Source organism: Chrysemys picta, chromosome 9 (assembly GCF_011386835.1).
Source record: "Chrysemys picta bellii isolate R12L10 chromosome 9, ASM1138683v2, whole genome shotgun sequence".
NCBI lineage: Eukaryota > Metazoa > Chordata > Testudines > Emydidae > Chrysemys > Chrysemys picta.
The window spans coordinates 68,102,244-68,122,248 of NC_088799.1; the positions used below are offsets into that span (position 1 = coordinate 68,102,244).

At 38.6% G+C, this 20,005-nt stretch overlaps 1 protein-coding gene across 10 annotated transcripts in view; it reads right to left on the reverse strand.

Annotated features, from left to right (window-relative positions):
* Positions 1-20,005, reverse strand: part of DIAPH2 (diaphanous related formin 2) — a 906,188-nt gene that overhangs the window by 364,831 nt on the left and 521,352 nt on the right. Inside the window, exons 24-25 of one of the 10 annotated variants that reach the window (XR_010590414.1) lie at positions 18,567-18,667; positions 458-17,718 (exon numbers count right to left, since the gene is read on the reverse strand). The exons of 8 other annotated variants lie outside the window; for them this stretch is intronic. Coding sequence is in view for 1 of the 2 variants with exons in the window: in XM_042853323.2 (XP_042709257.1) it covers positions 18,654-18,667 (14 nt within the window). In the remaining variant the exon portion in view is untranslated. Of the gene's footprint in view, positions 1-457; positions 18,668-20,005 lie in introns of those variants that run through there. One more of the 10 variants, XM_042853323.2, reaches the window with a different exon arrangement.

Sequence of the window (20,005 nt, forward strand, 5' to 3'; positions counted from 1 at the left end):
TGCTACTGAAAAATACAACAACTAGTGCTTTTAACTGTAATTTCAAAAAGGCAGAATCAAGTAATAGATTGTCTTTTTCACTCTCTTTACCACTTCATTTGCTTTTTAAGTCTTTCTAAACCAAGAGATGAAATGCGTCAGACTTTGTTTTTATAGGATTTCTTACCCAATACAATGACTACAAAGAAAAATTTAGTTTAAAAATAGGATGGCAAGTACTACTGATTATAGTGCTATTAAATTAAGCAGTTATGGGTTATCCCCAAAAGCTAAGAAACAATTACTTATATATGTAGAAAGGAGAAATGGAAAACAAAGCAAACAAAAACACAAAGGGCTTTGTAAAACACAGATACTTTTTTATGCTGATCCACTGTGTGAGAGATTTTAATCTCTTGACCCCATGGGACTATTGCAGCAAAACAATATTTCTGTTTGTCAAAGATAAAATGAACCATGCATTGATTTCACTGTTCTGTCCATTCACTTTGCAGCAGGGACAGAGTACTATTTTAAGATAAGAGCGCTTCATAACAAGTCCAACTCTGAGCAGCTCCTAACCTCATCAGAGTTTAATGAGACATTCAATCTAAGAAATAAATTAACTGACAATCTGGGATCATGTTTAATGAAGCGGGTATCTGTAGAAGCTCTTGATAGTGATAGCCTTTTTATAATCTATGCAGAATAAGGCAGGAGACTTTTATCAATCATCTGGGACAAAATGGCACTCTGTGGAATAGAAACTGTTGAACCTTGGAAACTCATGATCTCAATCATGATCCAGAACTAGCTTCTAGTCTTCTTGACGCCACAAATGCTTACACATCTTACAAAGGCTAATGCTAATTTCATATATCACTGTCTTATTGCTATCTGAAAAAAATATAGTATATTTTATACAGATTTCAAAAAGACATATAGATTAAAACAAAAAACCAAAACAAACCGGAAAACTGTAACAGGGCAAATACAAAACTTTCAAAATCTAGGCACAGGAAAAGCCTGAGTTAAAAGAAAAACAAAACAAAACAAAAAGAATAACCCATGACACAAACTATGATGTTTTTTTTAATTTCACACAAATTATAGTGATTGAGGAGTAGGATAAGGAGCTTTCACTTAAATATCATGCACCAAAAACTTGTGACAAATTGCATTGAAAAGGTTGTATCATTAGCGTATGATGTAGTGAAATGAAACCACTGCCCACTCGGCCTGAAAGACAAGCCATTGCAAACAGTGGCAGAATATGTACTATAAGCATAAATCCTAGCGTTTCTTGAGCTCCTGGAGACACACTAACACTTAAGCTCCTAAAACCAAGTCAATGTGTTAACGTAACCGAAATAGAAACATGTGAAGGTAATTGTACTTAAGACCATCATTTACAGTGGTTTCACAGACTAGGTCTCCTTGCCACAAATTACATACTGGAAATGGTCCAAGAATTAAGGAACCATACCCATGTTCTGGGCTGGGACTAAGTTACAAAGACAATTAACTTAGCTCACTATTTAGCTATAAGCTTATGTCTTTCAAAAAGAGGCACAATATTTTGGCTCAGAGCTGATTTAGAAGTGTGATAGAGTCCTAATTTCTTGATTTGTGTGGTTTTATTAAAGCTAATTGTATTTTAATACAATTAAATAGTATTTCAACCATGTTTATCTTGACATATTTTCCACACACTTTCACTGGATATTTGCTAATACTGGTTTGCGTAATTTCAAATGAACACCAACATGTTGAATGACATACTAAAATACCAGCTGAAGAAACTGACACATTCTAAGTTTACTGGTATGAACAGTGAAAGAAAATCACAAACTACATGGGACCGAAGTCTTTATTCAAAGCGTACACAGGGGAACCCATCCCCAATACCACACACTTTCATAGACCTTATGTTGAAAAGGAACTTATGCTTACTAGCAGCTTTCTTCCATCCCCAAATTCAGGTATTTTGACAAATTTAAAACCTAGTCCCTTTTTCAAGAATATCAAATTGATTTAAATTTATATTAATTTATTGAAAGAAAGTGTTGTATGCAGAACTAGTTATCTACAATGGACCAATGAGACACAGACTTATTCACCAACAAGTCAAAAGAAGTTCAAACGTGCCAAATAAGTATGACCAAAAGTCAGAATGTTGATAGTCTATATCTCAGTCTAGCTCCCAGCAAACATATTCATACTGGGGAAAAAACCCACCAAAACCCACAAAATAAGATCACAACTGATCAAGCCAATAGTCACCTTTGTTAGCAGCATTAGCAGGGGGATGGGTAGAGTAAGAGGGCACAGAGACCTAACCATAATGTTCATTTTATACCTGGTGATCCCTCCAAAACAGTTGAGACACTTTAATAGGGAAATATGTTTACACTGCTCCATCATGCTTTACTTCTAATCTGTGAATGAATAGAAGTTTCTACATCCACGGCTGTCAAAATGTCCCTTTCACAAGACCATAGTTCACTCAAAAATAATAAAAAATCGAAGAGAATATAGTTGAATGGGTGCATTGATCTCTGAGTGAAAGTCCTTTACAAGACAGAAATTTTATCATTACACGTCCTGAGTAGACTTCAGTAAATTTCATGAAAGGTTAGTAAAGAGATTGTAATAACACTGTAGTTGAGGCAGATTTATTAAGCACCCTGCTTTTTAATAGATTCACATCATACCATGATGAAATTTGGAATACTAGATGCCAGTCTAGATGCAAAAATATTTACAAAACATTACAAAAAATTGTCATGAGTTTCAAATGCATTTTTTCAAATTCATTCTTTAATACAATAGTGAATTAAAAAAATCCCTCTAATTTGTTTTATGACTGAATAAATGAGCTGGAACTACTTATTAAGGAGACATGTTAGGTCTTCTATTTTGGAAATAAAATATCTATGATTGTGTGTTGTTCATGTGTAAATCTACTCTATAGGTATGTATTCTGTATTCTTGTATTTTAAAATAAAATAATGACAATTTGGTGATAGCTCATTTCGGAACCACCTTGTAAGAAAAATGGAAATTAGTACTGCATATGGCTAGAATCTGTCTTACGGACAGTACTTCATGTTGCCTTTAAACATTACACACACACACACACACACACCCCTTCAGCAGGAGCTTGAGACCTGTCTGCTGCAACTCTCCTGCACACAGAGGATACAGGATAATTTCACCTCCCATTGAAGTGCTCTACTCTGCAACCAACCACCTGTCTTCATTTTCTCTGCACCCCTTCTCTGCTGCTAAAAAACACTCCCTACAGAGTCATTCGGCTACTGTGATTTGTCTCAGTCCTTGTGTAGAGGAATAAATACAAATGTCAACACATACTATGTGTCTATATACTACATGCACATTATATTTATATGTATATACACAGACACATATACATATGTTTCTGTGTATTTATACAACCACACACTATACACAGAGAAAGAGAAACATGTATATAAACATGGGCAAGCTGCCAATGTGCCACTTCTCTCATTGTTTCAGAATTTCTATGCTTTTTGAAAGGTAACAGCTTTCTGGTCTTTTCAATTTGTTGAAGTGAGAACCATACTCCCAGAGGTGTAAAGAATTGTAGACAACCTTTCAGAATCATTTAAAGCCAGCATTCAAGAGAAGGAGCAGGGGCTGTTATACAGCGTTTTCACATCGGTGTTTCCCCCTAACTCTGTTTTTAAAGAACTCTGTTAGCCCAAGGGATTAAGGGAGTTGAAAAGTGGTTTAGACTTCTATTGCTAAGTGAGTTGGTTCAGCTGCCTCAATCTTGTATTTCCCAGCTGAATAGTAGCACATCAAGGCCACCTAGATTGTCCTCCAGCTCCATTCTACGATCCTTATACTGCAGTGAGATACTCAAAATTAATGCCATATACTATAATGTCCATTGTCTTTTCAGAGAAAGAAATGTTCTTCAGATAATTCACATAAACCTGACACTCTCACCATAGCTTAGTGCTATAAAGCCATCTAAGTGATGCAGACATAATTGGCTTGCTTCAAAATTCTGAATAGCCTTTAGATCACCTAACATTTCACACAAATCAGAAGACAGTCAGGACTGGAAAACAAAACAAAAAACAAAGAATGGGAAACAAAACCAAAATCATTTACATGATTTATACAACTGTTAGAACAGGTCTCTTAAAAAAAAAAGAATCTTTTGCTCTCTATGACCCACATTCATTACTTTAATAGTAAGCTATAAACAAAGAAATAATTTTAGACTTAGTTTCAATGTTAAGTATTATGAAATTGTCAGTAGTTGGTTCATGTATTATATTAAAATTTGTAATGCACAAAAACTATTTTACCATTATAAATATTTATTTTAGTGATTGAAAATGAAAAGTAGCTGAGATGAAAAACAAGAACTCATTTATTCTTTTAATTATAGGTTTAAAATGAATGCATAAAGAAAAAATGAGAGATAAACAAACATATACTATTAGGCCACCTAATCCATTACCCAGCCGGTACAAGAGGGCAAGCTAGCTAGCCATTTGCTCTTCAGACAAGTGAGAGATATGGGTAAGAAACAATGATCATAGTTACACAAGAAGCTGATGTGACCCACACACCTCCTGGGTGTGGTGTTCTGTCCCATGGGGGTGGGGGGGGAGAGAGAGAGAGAGGAGACTGACTTTGCTCTACAGCCTTAGCTAACAGCCAGTTTGCTTTTAGCTCATGCAGTAGAGGCTCATGCACTAAACTCCAGAGGTTCCAGGTTCGATCCTGCCCGCCAACGACCGGGGTCTATCGTGGCCACATGATCACTGAACATTATATTGTACATTCCATATTTCAAATATTAACACAACTGTATTCAGTGACAGCAACCTGATACATATTTGTAACATCATTCAGCATGTTGCACATAACACAGAGTACCACTGAAGCACAGAGGTATCATCCATTGTATATTTTATAGTGGAATATAGTACCTCTTTATAGCTACCTTAATGGAAACCGGAAACACATTGCAAAGCCAAGTAGAACTATTGCATTTTGCAGCTGACTCAGGATCTCAGGACTTGTTTAGGTGATAAAAATTCAATACTGTATGAAATAGATCTATAATTTAGCAGGGATGATACCAAATGTATTTCTTTCAGACCAAACTTTGTTTCTCAGGTGACTCACGAATTAGCTATCCCAAGACAGTTTTTAACAAGACAGAGACCAAAGTAAAGTGATAACTAAAAAAATATTGAAATGTTGATTATTAATTATTATTTGTATTGTCATAGTACCTAGAACCCCCATTCATGGACCTGCACCCCATTGTGCAAGGTGGGTTACAAACAGAGAAATTAGTGAAACAATGTGATTCGTAGTAAGTTTAGCTAAAGATTTAAGGGTCTCTTAATAAACCATTTTTATCCTTTAATATTGCTTACGTATTTGGCATCTTTTTTAAGATCTCAGTATAAAGATTAGTTAATGATAAAACTGCAAACAATTGTGCTGAGTACAGCCTAAATTCCATAAAGTTATATATAATAAAATGTAATTCTTAGGAATATTATACCAATCAAAAACTATATCAAAAGCTGTTTGTTTGCTGTATCTTAGAAATTCTATCTTGGAATTTACCAACAACAAAATATGAATGAAAATTTGCTTTCATAGACCGTGAAATTCTCCCTAACTTTCTTCTCCACTGCCCCCTAATTAAGAGGGCAGAACAGTAACAAACATTTTGATAGGGGTGTGTGTATGAGGGATAAGACACCATGGATTGCTGATCTGAATGGGGCATGAGCAGTTGTCAATGTGGTTATGCATGTACATATATAAACGTTACTCAGAAAATGTAGTTACCTAATGCCAGGCCTGGAATAATAATGTGGACTGTACTAGGTGCACTTCCACAAGGCCCCCAACTTGTGGGTAGAAGAGACCACCAGGGCCATCCGCCAGCAAATAAAAAAACCTCCAACCCAGGGGTGGAATGGGGAATTGCACAGCCTGAATGGTGTGGCCAGAGTCAATGGGCCAAAGCAAGGAGCTGGGGCAGCCCTAAAGGACAGGCGCTGCTGAGGGGTGAGTTGCACGGTGGCCTCACACTTTCCAATCCCAAGGACTTCCCACCTACCTCCCACCCCCAAGTTATGGAAGGTTTGGAGTGGGGCAATTGTTGGAGTGCACAGTGCCCCAAAATTCTTCAATCTGGCCCTGCCTAATGTTCTTGTGTTTAAGGCATTCACAAAGGCATTAAGGCAGTTTCAGAAATCTCAACATTACAAGTTGTGGAAACTGAAAGAATGATGGAAGTCACGGTACAGTATGATGTTAGCTTTTGAATATGATGGAAAATGCCAATCTTCAGATGCTATTATGGAAAGCACTCATAGATGCAGGCACTAAATTTAACATGCAAGAAGGCACAATCTATTTAATTTCCACTAATGTGCCAGGTTTGGTAAAATCTTCTTCAGCAATTTAAACTCTATGGGGTGGAAAACACTGCAACTTTTCTTTGTACAAAGAACAGCTTCACCCACTGCAATATTTAGGGACTTTTTCATTTGGCTGGGAGTAGGATGAGGAGGAGGAGAAAATCAGATTACACAAACTCCTCTCAAGAATGTTTTAAATCTTTATACTTGCAAATGAACAAATAAATAAGACAATGATTGACGATGCACCTGGAGTGTTTTATTATGATTTGCTGTGCTATAATATAAAATTATCATCTTAACCAAAGCACATTCAGATGCCTGTACACTTAAGTACTTAAAACTTATATGTCAAAAGGAAATCTACTTGTATAGTAATAATATACTATATTTGTGTGCGTATGTCTTCCCTGCTCAAGTGTGTGGCTGCAGACTACAAAAAAATAAAAATAAAAATAAAAAAATCCCTAATACCGCCACACCAGTATGAATCTTTTACCAGCTACCATTAGTAACAGAAAAATAAATTAAAAACAAAAACAATGAAGAGTATAAATATAGTTGTAACGGACATGGCAAAAGGATAAATAAATTATATTCTCTAGGTAGCAGATATTGTATATTGCTCATTATGGTTCGTTTTTGCCATAGCTTGTGCCAATAAGCAAGGCAACAAATGGCTAAAAATCAGTGTTTCCCAAATAGAAAATGTGCGGTTATGGTTAGGGCCCTACCAAATTCACAGCCATGAAAAATGTGTCACGGACCGTGAAATCTGGTCTGTTGTGTACTTTTACTATATAGATTTCACGGGGAAGACCAGCATTTCTCAAACTGGGGGTCCCGACACAAAAGGAGGTTGCGGGGGAGTTGCAAGGCGGGGGGGGGGGTTGCTGTATTGCCAACCTTACTTCTGCACTGCCTTCAGAGCTGGGTGGCTGGAGAGCGGCAGCTTTTGGCCAGGCACCCAGTTCTGAAGGCAGCACCCTGCCAATAGCAGCACAGAAGTAAGGGTGCTATACCATGCCACCCTTACTTCTGTGTTGAGCTGGGCACAGAGTGGCAACTGCTGGCCAAAGGCCCAGCTCTGAAGGCAACAGCACAGAGGGAAGGGTGGCAATACCATACCATCCCATCCTTACTTTTGCACTGCTGATGGTGGCAGCACTGCCTTCAAAGCTGGGCTCCTGGCCAACATCCACCACTCTCCAGCCACCCAGCAGCAGCGCAGAAGTAAGGGTGGCAATACCACAACCCCCCTAGAATAACATTGTGACACTCCGCCCCGAACCACCTCATTTTGGTCAGGACCCCTACAGTTACAACACCATAAAATTTCAGATTAAATTTCTGAAATCATTAAATTTACGATTTTTAAAATCCAATGACTGTGAAATTGACCAAAATGGACTGTGAATTTGGTAGGGTCCTAGTTATGGTTGTAGGGGCTCGCAAAACCAAACATCTCACTTGTGCATTCTTCAGAGGTCTCTGGCTATTATGGTTATGAAAAAAACCTTCAAAATATGAAGTGTAACCAGTACAGACATCTGCATATGTTCACAGAAAGCCTAACAGGATAGCTCTCTGGTGAGACTTGTCCCATTCATTTCAATGGGTGCTCAGTCAGCTGTCAATGATATTTCAAAGGTCAGTATCATTACCTATTTCACTGCTAATCCAAGCATGTAAGAACAGAGAGGAAATATTGTATGAAGATGTAATAAATAAATAAACAACAATAAATAAAATAATAATAATAATAATAATAATAATAATACCACATAGCTCTTATATAGCCCTTTTCAACATTAGATCTCTTAAGAGATGCAAAAGCTCAGGAACAGGGAGGTGAAGTGACTGCCACAAGGTCACCCAGCACACCAGGGATGGAGCTGGAAATAGAATCCAGGTCTCAGTCCAGTGCTCTGTCCACTAGGTCACACTGTCTCCCTTGGATACCACCATCTCCCAAACTGGCAAGGAGGGTGCAAAAGACAAGTTGGGGTGTGTGGAAGATGTATAGATTAATACAGATTGACCTTAAACAACACATTGTTGAGTAGCAGGGGCTAGGGGCAAAGGTCCTGTGCATTTAGTTTCTTTTTCTTGATGTGTGTGTCTGTGGGGGGACATAGGGAGGAGAGGGTGATTTTCAAGTTTGGGAAACATTGGTTTAAACTAACCTTGAAAAAAGATGGATATGAGGCAGGCCATCTATATGCAGGGGCATTAGTAAGAACCAAAGAATGACAGCTGTGTCACTGTTTTGTTGGTCTCATAAAACTAAGAAATAACAAGGCATGGCTGGGAGAAAATAGGAATGTTGCAAATTCAGCCACACTTTGTTTATTTTGACCAGTTCAGCGACCAAAGCCTCTAAGCTGGAATAAACACTGTGAGGAGGCTGAGAGTCATGGGAAGTTAAGGGGCAGTAAAACTGCCAACAAAATGGGAGACATCTAAAGACTTGCCCTGGGAACTGTGACTTCATTCAGAATGTTGGAACTGCACTCAGTGTGGTCTCTAGGATAAATAGGTATGGAACAGCTAAAAGTCACCTGTTGAGCTAGTTCTTCAGGTAGCCTATTGCACAACAGATGTTGGTGCTTGCTTCCATATGGGATAAGGAAGAGTTTATGACCATGTTTAGAGTAGGTTCTAGACCAGGGGTAGGCAACCTATGGCACTCCCACTGCCTGGGTCTTGGCCACCGGTCTCGGGGGCTCTGCATTTTAATTTAATTTTAAATGAAGCTTATTAAACATTTTAAAAACCTTATTTGCTTAACATACAACAATAGTTTAGTTATGTATTATAGACTTATAGAAAGAGACCTTCTAAAAACATTAGCATGTATTACTGGCACGTGAAATCTTAAATTAGAGTGAGTAACTGAAGACTCAGCACACCACTTCTGAAAAGTTGCCGACCCCTGTTCTAGACATTCATGCAGGCACAAATAACTCCTTCAGCTCCATCTTCCAACTGGATTTTGTCCAGAGAGACACTTTTTTCTTATTTATATTTTTGGCCCAACAACTGAACCATAATATTTTTTAAAAGATTTACTGTGGATTAGTGTGTTTGTACCTAATATAATAACACCTCCCCTCCCCAAACTGCATATCAATAAAAACTCACCCCTCTCCTGGGGTATCTTTTGTTCAGCATTCTCCTCAGGCTCAGCTGTTGCCAGGAGTCCTACCTTAGGACTGCTCAATCCACACCTTAGGTCCTCTTTCATCCAAGAACCACATTCCCTATATCCATATAGCCAATAAGTGAACAGAACTTACATAATCCTTTTCCAGAAGGATCATCATTTGCTAATAAGATGAGATGTTTCAAGCAAACACTCCAAGCATGTTACAGCTATATAATGTCCCATAATAGACAGGCTCCAATCTCTTGTAAATATTTTACATTTGTTATTCCTTTGGGTAGATGCTTACACTACTTCATCAGTCCTACAATACTCCCTTAACTAGGAGGTGTTGCTTTTGAGAAGCTTTTAATGATGTATGATTCTATTTTGGCATAGAAGTTAGAAGAATCATCAATAGCTACAACATATAATTAAGATGATTAGAAGGGGTGATAAGGACAGGTCTTAAAGGTCTTGTTGAATAACATGAAGCAAAAAAAACACACGCTATCGCATGGAATCGGGATTTATATTACTGTGATGCTGATTCCTTAAGCTATACTAGTGAGCTAAGATTTTCTAAGATGTTGCACTTATAAAGTAGTAAGGAAAAGCACATATACTGTGGTTGAACAGAAAATAGGTAGCCATGATTAACTTAACTGAATGCTGGATGTCTGAGTTGATAAGAGTAAAATAAATGCTTGTTGGTAGTCATTACGCAATTGATCCCTAAAGACAACTAATAAGAAAATACATTCTCCAAAATATAATGTTACTCGGGCTTTTTAAAAAGTGTTCACTGTGGTTTAAGAATGAACTGTAAACATGACAGCCTGAACACACAGAAATAGTTACATAGTCTCACCAGAAAACTATACTAACAATAGTTAATTTCAAAATCTTCTTATGGAAAAGGAATGTAAGTTTTGGGCCTAGGTAGTAGATGTACGTGAAATGATGAGAAAGAAAGAAAGTTCAATAGCGGCCATAAAGTGACAAAAGCAGATTTTCTTGTTCCATTGAAAAAATAATAAGATGAATGGAAAAGAAGGAGCAGAAAAAGAATATGCAAAGTATTTTCACTCATGACTGTTTATTAAAAACTGGGATTCATTTTGAAAGATACTTTAGACTTCCTCTCCTTACTTAAAATATTTAAAATTCAACTTCTATAAACAGCAAAATAAATACAATTTCAAACCTGTTTAATAGACTCATCTCAATGAAGGGGGAATTTATTTGAAATTTGGCCAAATACCCATCCCCTCCCTTCCTCCCCCCCCCCCCAAAACCCCAATCACCAGGCTCATGTTCTAAGAACCACTTAATATAGTGCTCACATGCATCAGTTCTAAAAGATTATCTGTAGAAAATATGACGAGATCCACAAGCACTGGAGCATGGGAAAATCATTTGTAACTTTTTGGAAACTCATGGAAAGAAGTAAGGACTGGGCGATCCACTCGTTACTTCCATCAGGTAGTAAGTCAAGGAGTTACTGTAGTTTGCTGCCAGGGCAGAGAGGGGTCAAATCACCAAGCCCATCATCTTGCCTATGGGCTGAGAAGACACTTGCAGATACTTGGGATTGCTGAAGAAGTCAGTGGTTTGTTTCTTATGTGATGATATTTTATATTTTTATCTACAGCATCTAGAATCAAGGATAGCACAGCTGATATTTCTTTAGATGTTTTAAACACACACACACACATTATATATATATATATATATTAGGAGTTTCTATCTCGTGCTCTGGATGTCCCTTCCAATATTTGAACAAACAGTAATGCTTATAAAGTAAATAATATCACCCCTAAATTTACTCAGAAAATTTGAAACAGTCTAAATCTCCTCTTCCTGGGGAAACAACCACTTGGGGGAGCTCAGAATGACTCATTAAAGAATTCCTGACACACCCATCCTCTTGGAGGGGGAATTGTGAGCCTGTGGCAGTGGCCAAGAGCACCATTTTGTCACATAGACCTCACCAGAGCTCAAAAGAAATGCCATGGATTTTATAGCACTCATTCAATAGGCTAGCCCCTCTTAACAGCTTCACAAGCCTCCTTCCATACTGGCAGGATAGTACAAGACAGCCATACAGCCATCAGCTCCTTGCTATTGCTTCCAGCATACCCAAGGGCTGTAAAAGTCACTGTGACTTAATACTGAAAGGAGCAGCTTTAAATACCTACAGCGGTTTCACAAGCTTCATAAATCACAATGTCACATGAAGTAGCTGTTCACAGCTTCACCTTCACTAGCTATTCACTCCTCCCCAAACCCACAGAGCCACTACTACATGGTACTTGTATGGAGAAACTTCCATTGGCTTAGTTGCAACGATGGTGGTGGAAGTGCAGGGCAAGAAGTGGGGAATGATATCTCCTCAGATAGTTTTGGGAGAAGTAGAGTTGAATTGCTGCTGCTTTTTCTCCTTTGTACTTCATGGAGAAGTAGACAATGTGGCCCATATGACATAACATTATATAGCATGGTTTTCAACCCTCTGGGGGTCCGAAGACTATGTCTAAGTGGTCCACAAAAGGTTATCGTTACCATAGAACAGTGGTTTTCAATCTGTGGTCTGCGGACCCCTGAGGGTCAGAAGACTATGTCTAAGATTTCCAAAGGGGTCCACATCTCCATTCAAAATTTGAAGGAGTCTGTTATATAATCATATGCCAGAAAACTCTCTTAAGTAGTAAACATATTACAGCTCAAAGAATAAGAAAATGAGAAGGAAATAACTGCTCCTTTACCACAATAAATCCATAGAGCTAAATGTAAACTGAAACAGCGCTTCCATCCAATGAGCCTGATGTTTGGAAAGGATGCATACTTACATGTCTTATTTAAGTCAGTAAGAGTTGTGGTGTCTACACCTGTGAAAATTATGACCCTTAAATTAGGAATTTTATGACTATACGGTCAAGCTTTAGAGGTGCTTATTTCCTTCCATATCAGCATATTATAGTAGAACTAAGCAAAATGAAACTTCCAAATGTTTCTTTATCTAAGGGACAATTTCCTATATTTCCAACTTGCAATCATTTTATAATGGCATCTCTGTCTTTTAATTTGATGTCAGCATTAGACACCAAACATCATTTTGTTAATCAGCTAAGAAACCAAATTGGTAAGCTGTTTCATGCAGCTGTAAATCTTTGCAACACGCCCACACTATTTCAACAAAAAAGTGTACTAAAGCAATTGAATGTCCTTCTATACTATGGCAAGCAATGTTGGGTAAACAATCAGACCTTTAAAATATGGTTCTTCCTCACTGTTATCAATTTATTGTTGATTAAAAAATTCATATTTGAGAGGCATGATGTTTTACTGCCAATATATGTTCAGATTTTTATTTAAACTTGTATGCTACGGAAAAGCAAGATAAATTTTTTACACACACACATACACACACACAAAATGTACAGCAATATGAATTAATCACAGGTGTTTAAATATAGCAGAATTTATACATACTAATGTTGGTGGATATCGAAGTTAGCATTATTGGGAATACTTACTAAACAAATTAAAAAAAAAATGAATCAAAACTTTCCAACAACACTAGTAAGTACCTTTAAAAAGCCAGTGTTTCAAATTGCTATATTTTATCTGGAACTTAGTGTAGTGTAGAACTTGATGTCCCATGTACCAGGCACAATCAAAGGTGTAATGATTAGAAAACATCCAGTCTTGATTTAAAAATGGTCCACGATGGAGAATCCACCATGACCCTTGGAAAATTGTTCCAGTGGGTAAATTACTCTCACTGTTATAAGTTTATGCCTTATTTTCCATCTGAATTTGTCTAGCTTCAACGGTCAGCCATTGGACTGTAACATGCCGTTCTCTGCTAGATTGAAGAGCCCATTATTAAATATAATTAGACTGTAATCAAGGCACTCCTTCACCTTCTCTTTGGTAAGTGAAATAGATTGGACCTTTGAGTCCATAAGGAACTGAGGCACCCCCCGAATACCGTATAGCTTGGTGGCTAGGAAACTCTCCTCTGATGTGAGAGACCTGCGTTCAAGTCCTTGCTCCAGAACAAGGATTCAACCCTGTGTCTTTGTGACAAAGAAGGTACATCTACACAGCAGCTCAAGCCCAACCCCCCTTCTGTCTGCATATCAGTTGTGTTAATCTAGAGTCCCAGGACCCTGCAGGATTGGAGGATCTGAGCCTGGGTTAAGCTGGGACCTAGGGTCAGAGCCCTATGGCTTTCCTGTGTGCACGCAGCCCCAGCTTGGCTTGGGTCGAGAAGTCCTCCAGATGTATCCCAGAGTTCCTTGGGGCAACTTCCTTAGTCCTGTCTATGCCAACAATCTGTGGTGCAGTCTAATGCAAACAGAAGTGACAGCGCCCGTTGCAAACGGCAGCAGTTCAGAGCAGTGTTAACTTATTGTCTGCAAGCACACTATCACACAGCCTACAGGGTTTTCAATGGATACGGATTAGAGGAAGCCTTTTTTTGCCAAGAGAGCTGCTTCCTGGTCACAAGAGCACTGCCAGATTTGGGTACATGCTGCCCAAGCACCCCTGCACATGCAGGCCCAGGCTGGGCAGGGGAGCCCAGGAGCAAGGGTCAAGGAGCGCAGTGGGGATTACACAGCTGCCCCGTAGGGAAGGTAAGTGGCAGAGCTCCCGGCTCAGCATGACCAGGGGAGAGATGACCCCCCAGTATCCTGGCTGCTCCCCCTCCCTGCAGGGCATCCGCTTGGTCCCTGCTCCACTCTCTATTCCCATTGCCCTACCTGGGGTTGCGTGCATGGAGGTGCCCGGGCAGCATGCACTGTGAGGGCAGTGAGTGGGAGCCAGCCCCAAAACTTCCCCATAGCCTCCTGGGGATCCCTTATCCCTGCCTCCCGGGGTGCGGCAGGGGCAGAAATAAGGGATCCCTTGGAGGTGCTGGAGCACACTTCACCCCCAAACCCTGGGGATGCACTTCACTGCTCTACAGTCAGCAGCAGCCAGGGCATGTGTTTTATCTCTGAAAAAAAGAGACAAAATTAAATAAATAAAAAAGCCAAACAAACACCTTTATTGAACATCCCATTTAAAAGTTAAGAATTGCAAAATTTCATTGTAATAGTTTGACAGCCCTGGAAACTGATGTGCTAATTATCCTCAGTACAGGTGCACATGGGCATTTTCCTGCCAATGTGACTCAGCCTAGAGGTGGAGAGCCCAATTTGCAGATTAGATGGTAGTTCAGTACAAAGCCTTCTCAAACTGCCATCATTCTACTGAGAAGCCACCAAAGGAGCTAATTATGCAGTTTATGTACTCATGTGCTCCTTATGAGCACTTGAGTCCCATCGATAGCACAGTCACAATTAGGAAACAGGGTGGGCAGTAGAGTTTTCCCACAGTGCAACACATTCCTAAGGCTAGACTGTCAACCCTAGGAAGGTGGGGACTCTAGACTCTCCTGTATAGCATTACTTTGACTCAGGTCTGTGCACTGCAGTGTGGATGCCAGAGCCCTAGGTTTGAGCTCCAGTCAGAAAATCCTTAACCTAGGGTTAAAATGCAGTGTAAACACTCAAGCCTGAAATGAGTCCCATTAACCCTAGGCTTACATTGCTGTATTGACATACCCAGAGGCTCCTTTTCAAAGGGTTCCCTGTTCCTTGCAAACAACTCTCCCTTCAGACCTGACAAACTCACTGCACCAAACACGTCGTACAGGATATTTTTTCATAGAGTTACATGTAAGGTATTTACAGAAAGCTTATAACTTGTAAAGAGTCCATCACTGCAAAATGTATGTACAGATATTTATTTATAGTGAAAATATGCTTTATGGACTTTGAATAGAAAATAGTGACCAGGTGTAATGTGTCTTGGTGATGACCCATTGAATCAAATGGGAGCTGCAAACCTAGTCAGCTGGCGAGGTTATGCAAGGTTCTGTTGTCTACACTGACCACAATCCAGAACAGTCTATAGAAAATCATCAAAGATAACTGCAAATGATCAAAACCATTTGGAGGTGAAAGGGAATATAAGAGTCTGGATATCACAGGAGAACAAGTCAAAGGGTCTTGGGGTTAACCTTTTGTTAATTTACAAGGCAAAGTTAGGGCTGGCATAGCCCAAAGGAGAGTGCTTGAATGTCTGAAAGGCTAGTGGAGCTGACAAGCAAGACTCCCTTTTGCTGGAGGGATGACTCAGTCTTGAGTGCCTTGAGAACTGTCACAGTCTCCCACATCCCAGATGAGTGCCCTAACTACTGGGCTATTGATTAATGAGGGGTGGCAATACCATCTCTTCCTCTGTTTTGAAAATCTAGCCCTTCATTTGCTTTGCTTTTTCAATGAGAAGATTCATGATCAGAGTTGTAGGATTAAACTCTACCTATCCACAATGGAATAAAATAACATACTGCAACATAAATTTCATTGTAAGCCTACTGATATGTGGTAACTGTTTGATAAAGTAGGGGTCTATTACACTGAAACACTTACTTCTTTAAAGTATGGAAAAGTAAAAGTTTAACAATCTTGTACTTTAGGATTTTGGGGGGAACTGGGGGTGTTAAAGGACATTAATTACATCCTTACAACCTGCTATCAAAATAAGGAATTTTTATAAACTGCTATAAACAGGATTGTTTAATGCCAAATTATACACTTGTGAAAACCCAGCACTTTCCTTCAAATTAAACCTTTAAAGGTTTGTAATTGCAACATACTGTATAACAAAGGTCTATTAAATTCATCAAGTCAATGCCTATTTCATTTACTTTGTGCCAGTACAATACGAGTAGCTAAGTAAATGACCACCCGAGCAGTACAGTAAAGATGGCCAAATGGAATGCAATCAATGGCTTCATTAAATGATACTGCTTGTAAGTAGGACAACTTAGTGAAAACACAAGAACAATATAAGGCCTTAGCTTTCTGACAAGACAAATGCACCTTTAATTTACTTTACTAAAGCAAGAGACGAACCAATAATTAAAGGCAGGTTCACAACTTAATTTAACCGTATAACGAAGACAAGCGTGTACTGCACAGGCACAGCATCGTTTGGAACACTCACACTGGCAAAAAATAATAATAAAAGAAGCTGACACTTTTAATGTGAGTTATAAATTAGAAGATTGTTCTTTAAGCTGTAAGTGCAATACTTGTCTTGACAGACTATTTCTGGAGCTGATGGATACACATGTTAAGATAAGGGGAACTATGATAGAGGAAGTTAGCAGGTAGCATTTACTATAATAGTGGTATTATGCTTCCTTGGCTCCCTGATTTCCCCCACCCCAGTGCAATTCCAGAAACATATCGCTTAGCTTTTTCTGAATGTTCTCTCTCTCCTTCCTTAATGGCTTAGACTCCTACATTCAGCCACAGAAGCTCAATGAAAATATTAGGCTTCCACTTCATTAGTAGCTTTCAGACCTTTTTTTAGCTCTGATACAAAAACACACAAGCGCTGTTGTTCTGAAGAGGTGTATATGCTGTGCCTAGCCCCACAGTGTCTTTGGTATTTTTCCAGGTGCTCAGCATCTCTGAGAATGAGGCCACTTGATTTCTAATTCACTCTCTTTCTCCATACTCCTATCTCCTCCACAGTGTAGTGGCCGTAAAACATTTATATGCAATATAAACAGTAGCAACTATGCTGTGTTTCATGTCATGAATTATATTAATGTGCCCTAGGCTTTATATATCATCCAATTAGTCATTTACACACACTGGGCTAAATTTTGCTAATCTGATGCAGATAAATGTTATTTACATCTCCCTCCACAACCAACACTCTTTGCAACCATTCAGATGTTAGGTAGAGATTCCATCTCTCTTTCTGCCCCTACATCCACTCTAATTTCAACCTTCTAACTTCTCCTCCACTCTTTAATTAAGGAAGATGGTGAATGAGTAGTGTTGTCATTGACTTTGGGCACATTTTGGTGTTGATCTCAAAAACCATATCATCTTCTGGCTAGAATGTCATGCTACATGCAATGTACACACTAGCTATCAAGGCAACCCCTCTAGATAGATCATGCTACCTGGGGCACACAGAGCACCACTCACCACTGTAGGCAGCATTGGTTTGTAAAACTCTTCATTATGCATTGCAGTTTTGCACTCTCCATACCCTGCAGTATTCCTATGCAACAAACAGCAGGAATTCACAAAGAATGCTTCACTACTGTATAACAGAAGAATATAATCACATGAATTACCAACTTTTGTCCATTCATATCTACAGGGATAAGAAAGCTATTTGTAAATCAGCAAAAGAATATACACAAACTTGCTGCTGGCAGTGCAGACTGTGACATTTTCTGAATAGTCCTGTGATGGATGCTTGAACCAAGTCTTCTGTATATAGTAGAAGAATGATCACAAATAAGGCCCAACCAGAACATTTTGTCAGGTATTTTACATCTGCGTTACATACCCCTAAAAGTAGCTACCTTTTAAGCATGCCTTACTTACAGTCTTTAAGATTATTTTTAGTTCATATGGAACTAATCTTCTCAATCCTGTCAAATGCTTAAAATGCACTTTCTAGAGAAGCCTCTAGCAACTGGCTGTCCTAATCATAAGCAGTTGTCTCCACTTCCTTGGCTGCATCACTAGGATACTGTGGAAATCACTGGTGGAAATATCATCAAAATAAACTGACAATTCTAAAGGAGCAGCATTTTAATCCCAGGATGTTAATTAGTAGCCACTTAGGCCAGTGCCTGATATCAGTGCTACAAATAATGTCATTTGTCAGTCAGCCATCAACACATTATTATTCTTAGCTGGCATCTTGTATGAAAACAAAAGCTAGCATTTGTTGTTCTTGAGGACAGAAATGATGCTACATTTCTTATGCACAGTATTTAAAGGCATTTTGTAAATATTCAGGGAATTGGAAGTGTGTAATATTCTTGGCTCTAACATTTACTTGCCATATGTGCTCGGACAAGTCTCCTGACAAAGGGAGGCAAAAAAGGGCTGTACCTTATTTTATTTCTTTTTGATGTATAAGGAAGTCTAAACGTCATGTTTTCTCCTCTTCTTTCTACAAATTAGAATTCCAGGTCTATCCTACACATTTTTTTCTTAAAAGGAAAATAGATAATAATGATACTACATTAACAATAATAATAATAGTAATAATAATACAGCAAGTAGAATAATACAATCAAGTGCAATACCAAGGAAGCTTAAAGGGGAAGGGGCTTCTATTCAAATTATTAAAAATATGTTTTCTTGCTTTTGTAAATATCTTTAATTCAATGCCTAACAAATGCACGAGAGAAAACATCTGTTTGTGAAACATTCACACTCAACTATTAAAGTCCAAGAAAAAAATTCATTCCATTTCGCCAGCAAAACCAGAAAAGATAAAACTTTATATTCTTTACTCTTAGTATTGCCAAGATTAAAAGTGAGAGGGGAAAGATTTTCAGGCCTCATGCCTATACATTATAAAGGGGAGAACAGGGGAGGGGAGAAGAACCGTGCCATTTTTATGTCCTTTACAGGTCACCTTTAGTCTCTCTGCTTCAGTTACCCCTTCTGAAATAATAATTAACTAATTAATGGAGCAGTAGTGCAGCTCAATGTATTAGTACCAGGAAAATGCTTTGATGTACTCCAATGGAAGGTGCTGAAGAAGTGAAAATTGTCTAAAATCAACTTTTTAGTATGGCCTGTTTATCTTTATAGAGATCTCACTTATATGCTAGCATTAAATGAGCTAAAACAGCCTAAAAGTTCTACAAAAATAACCTAATATTTTGGAAATTACATTAGTATTTTACTTGATTATTCATAGCATGAGGAAGACATACCAGATGCAACATTTGGCACTCTGCCTGCTTATAGCTTATCCATTTATAGATGTGTTTAAAGGCACATCACCACAAGAGGAGCTCCAGAAGGAATCTGTACCTCACACATGTAAATCCCTCAACGAGTTCTCTGATACAAAAGTGTCAGTGCACAAGTTACACTATCTTCTAAGGTGGTGAAACATTCCCACTGCTTGACCATTCCTCACCAATGGGTACATATTAAAGAAGCAATCTTTATAACTGTCCTTTTTCTGAGGCCTAAAATGGAGAAAATGCTCCCTATATTTTCCCCTTCCATTGTTGTATTAATGCAAGAGATTATTGCAATTGCTCTCAGTCTTGTGAATTTATTTAATATGCAATACCAGGATTATTGATCACCGTTTCCAAATCATATATGCAATGTTGTTGTTGTAGCTGTGTTGGTCCCAGATTATTAGAGATACAAGGTGGGTGAAGTGATGTCTTTTATTGGACCAACTTCTCTTAGTGAGAGAGGGAAGCTTTTGAGCATACATGGAGCTCTTCTTCAGAACCTATGTAAGCACAAAAGCTTTTCTCTCTTGCCCACAGAAGTTGGTCCAATAAAAGACATCCCCT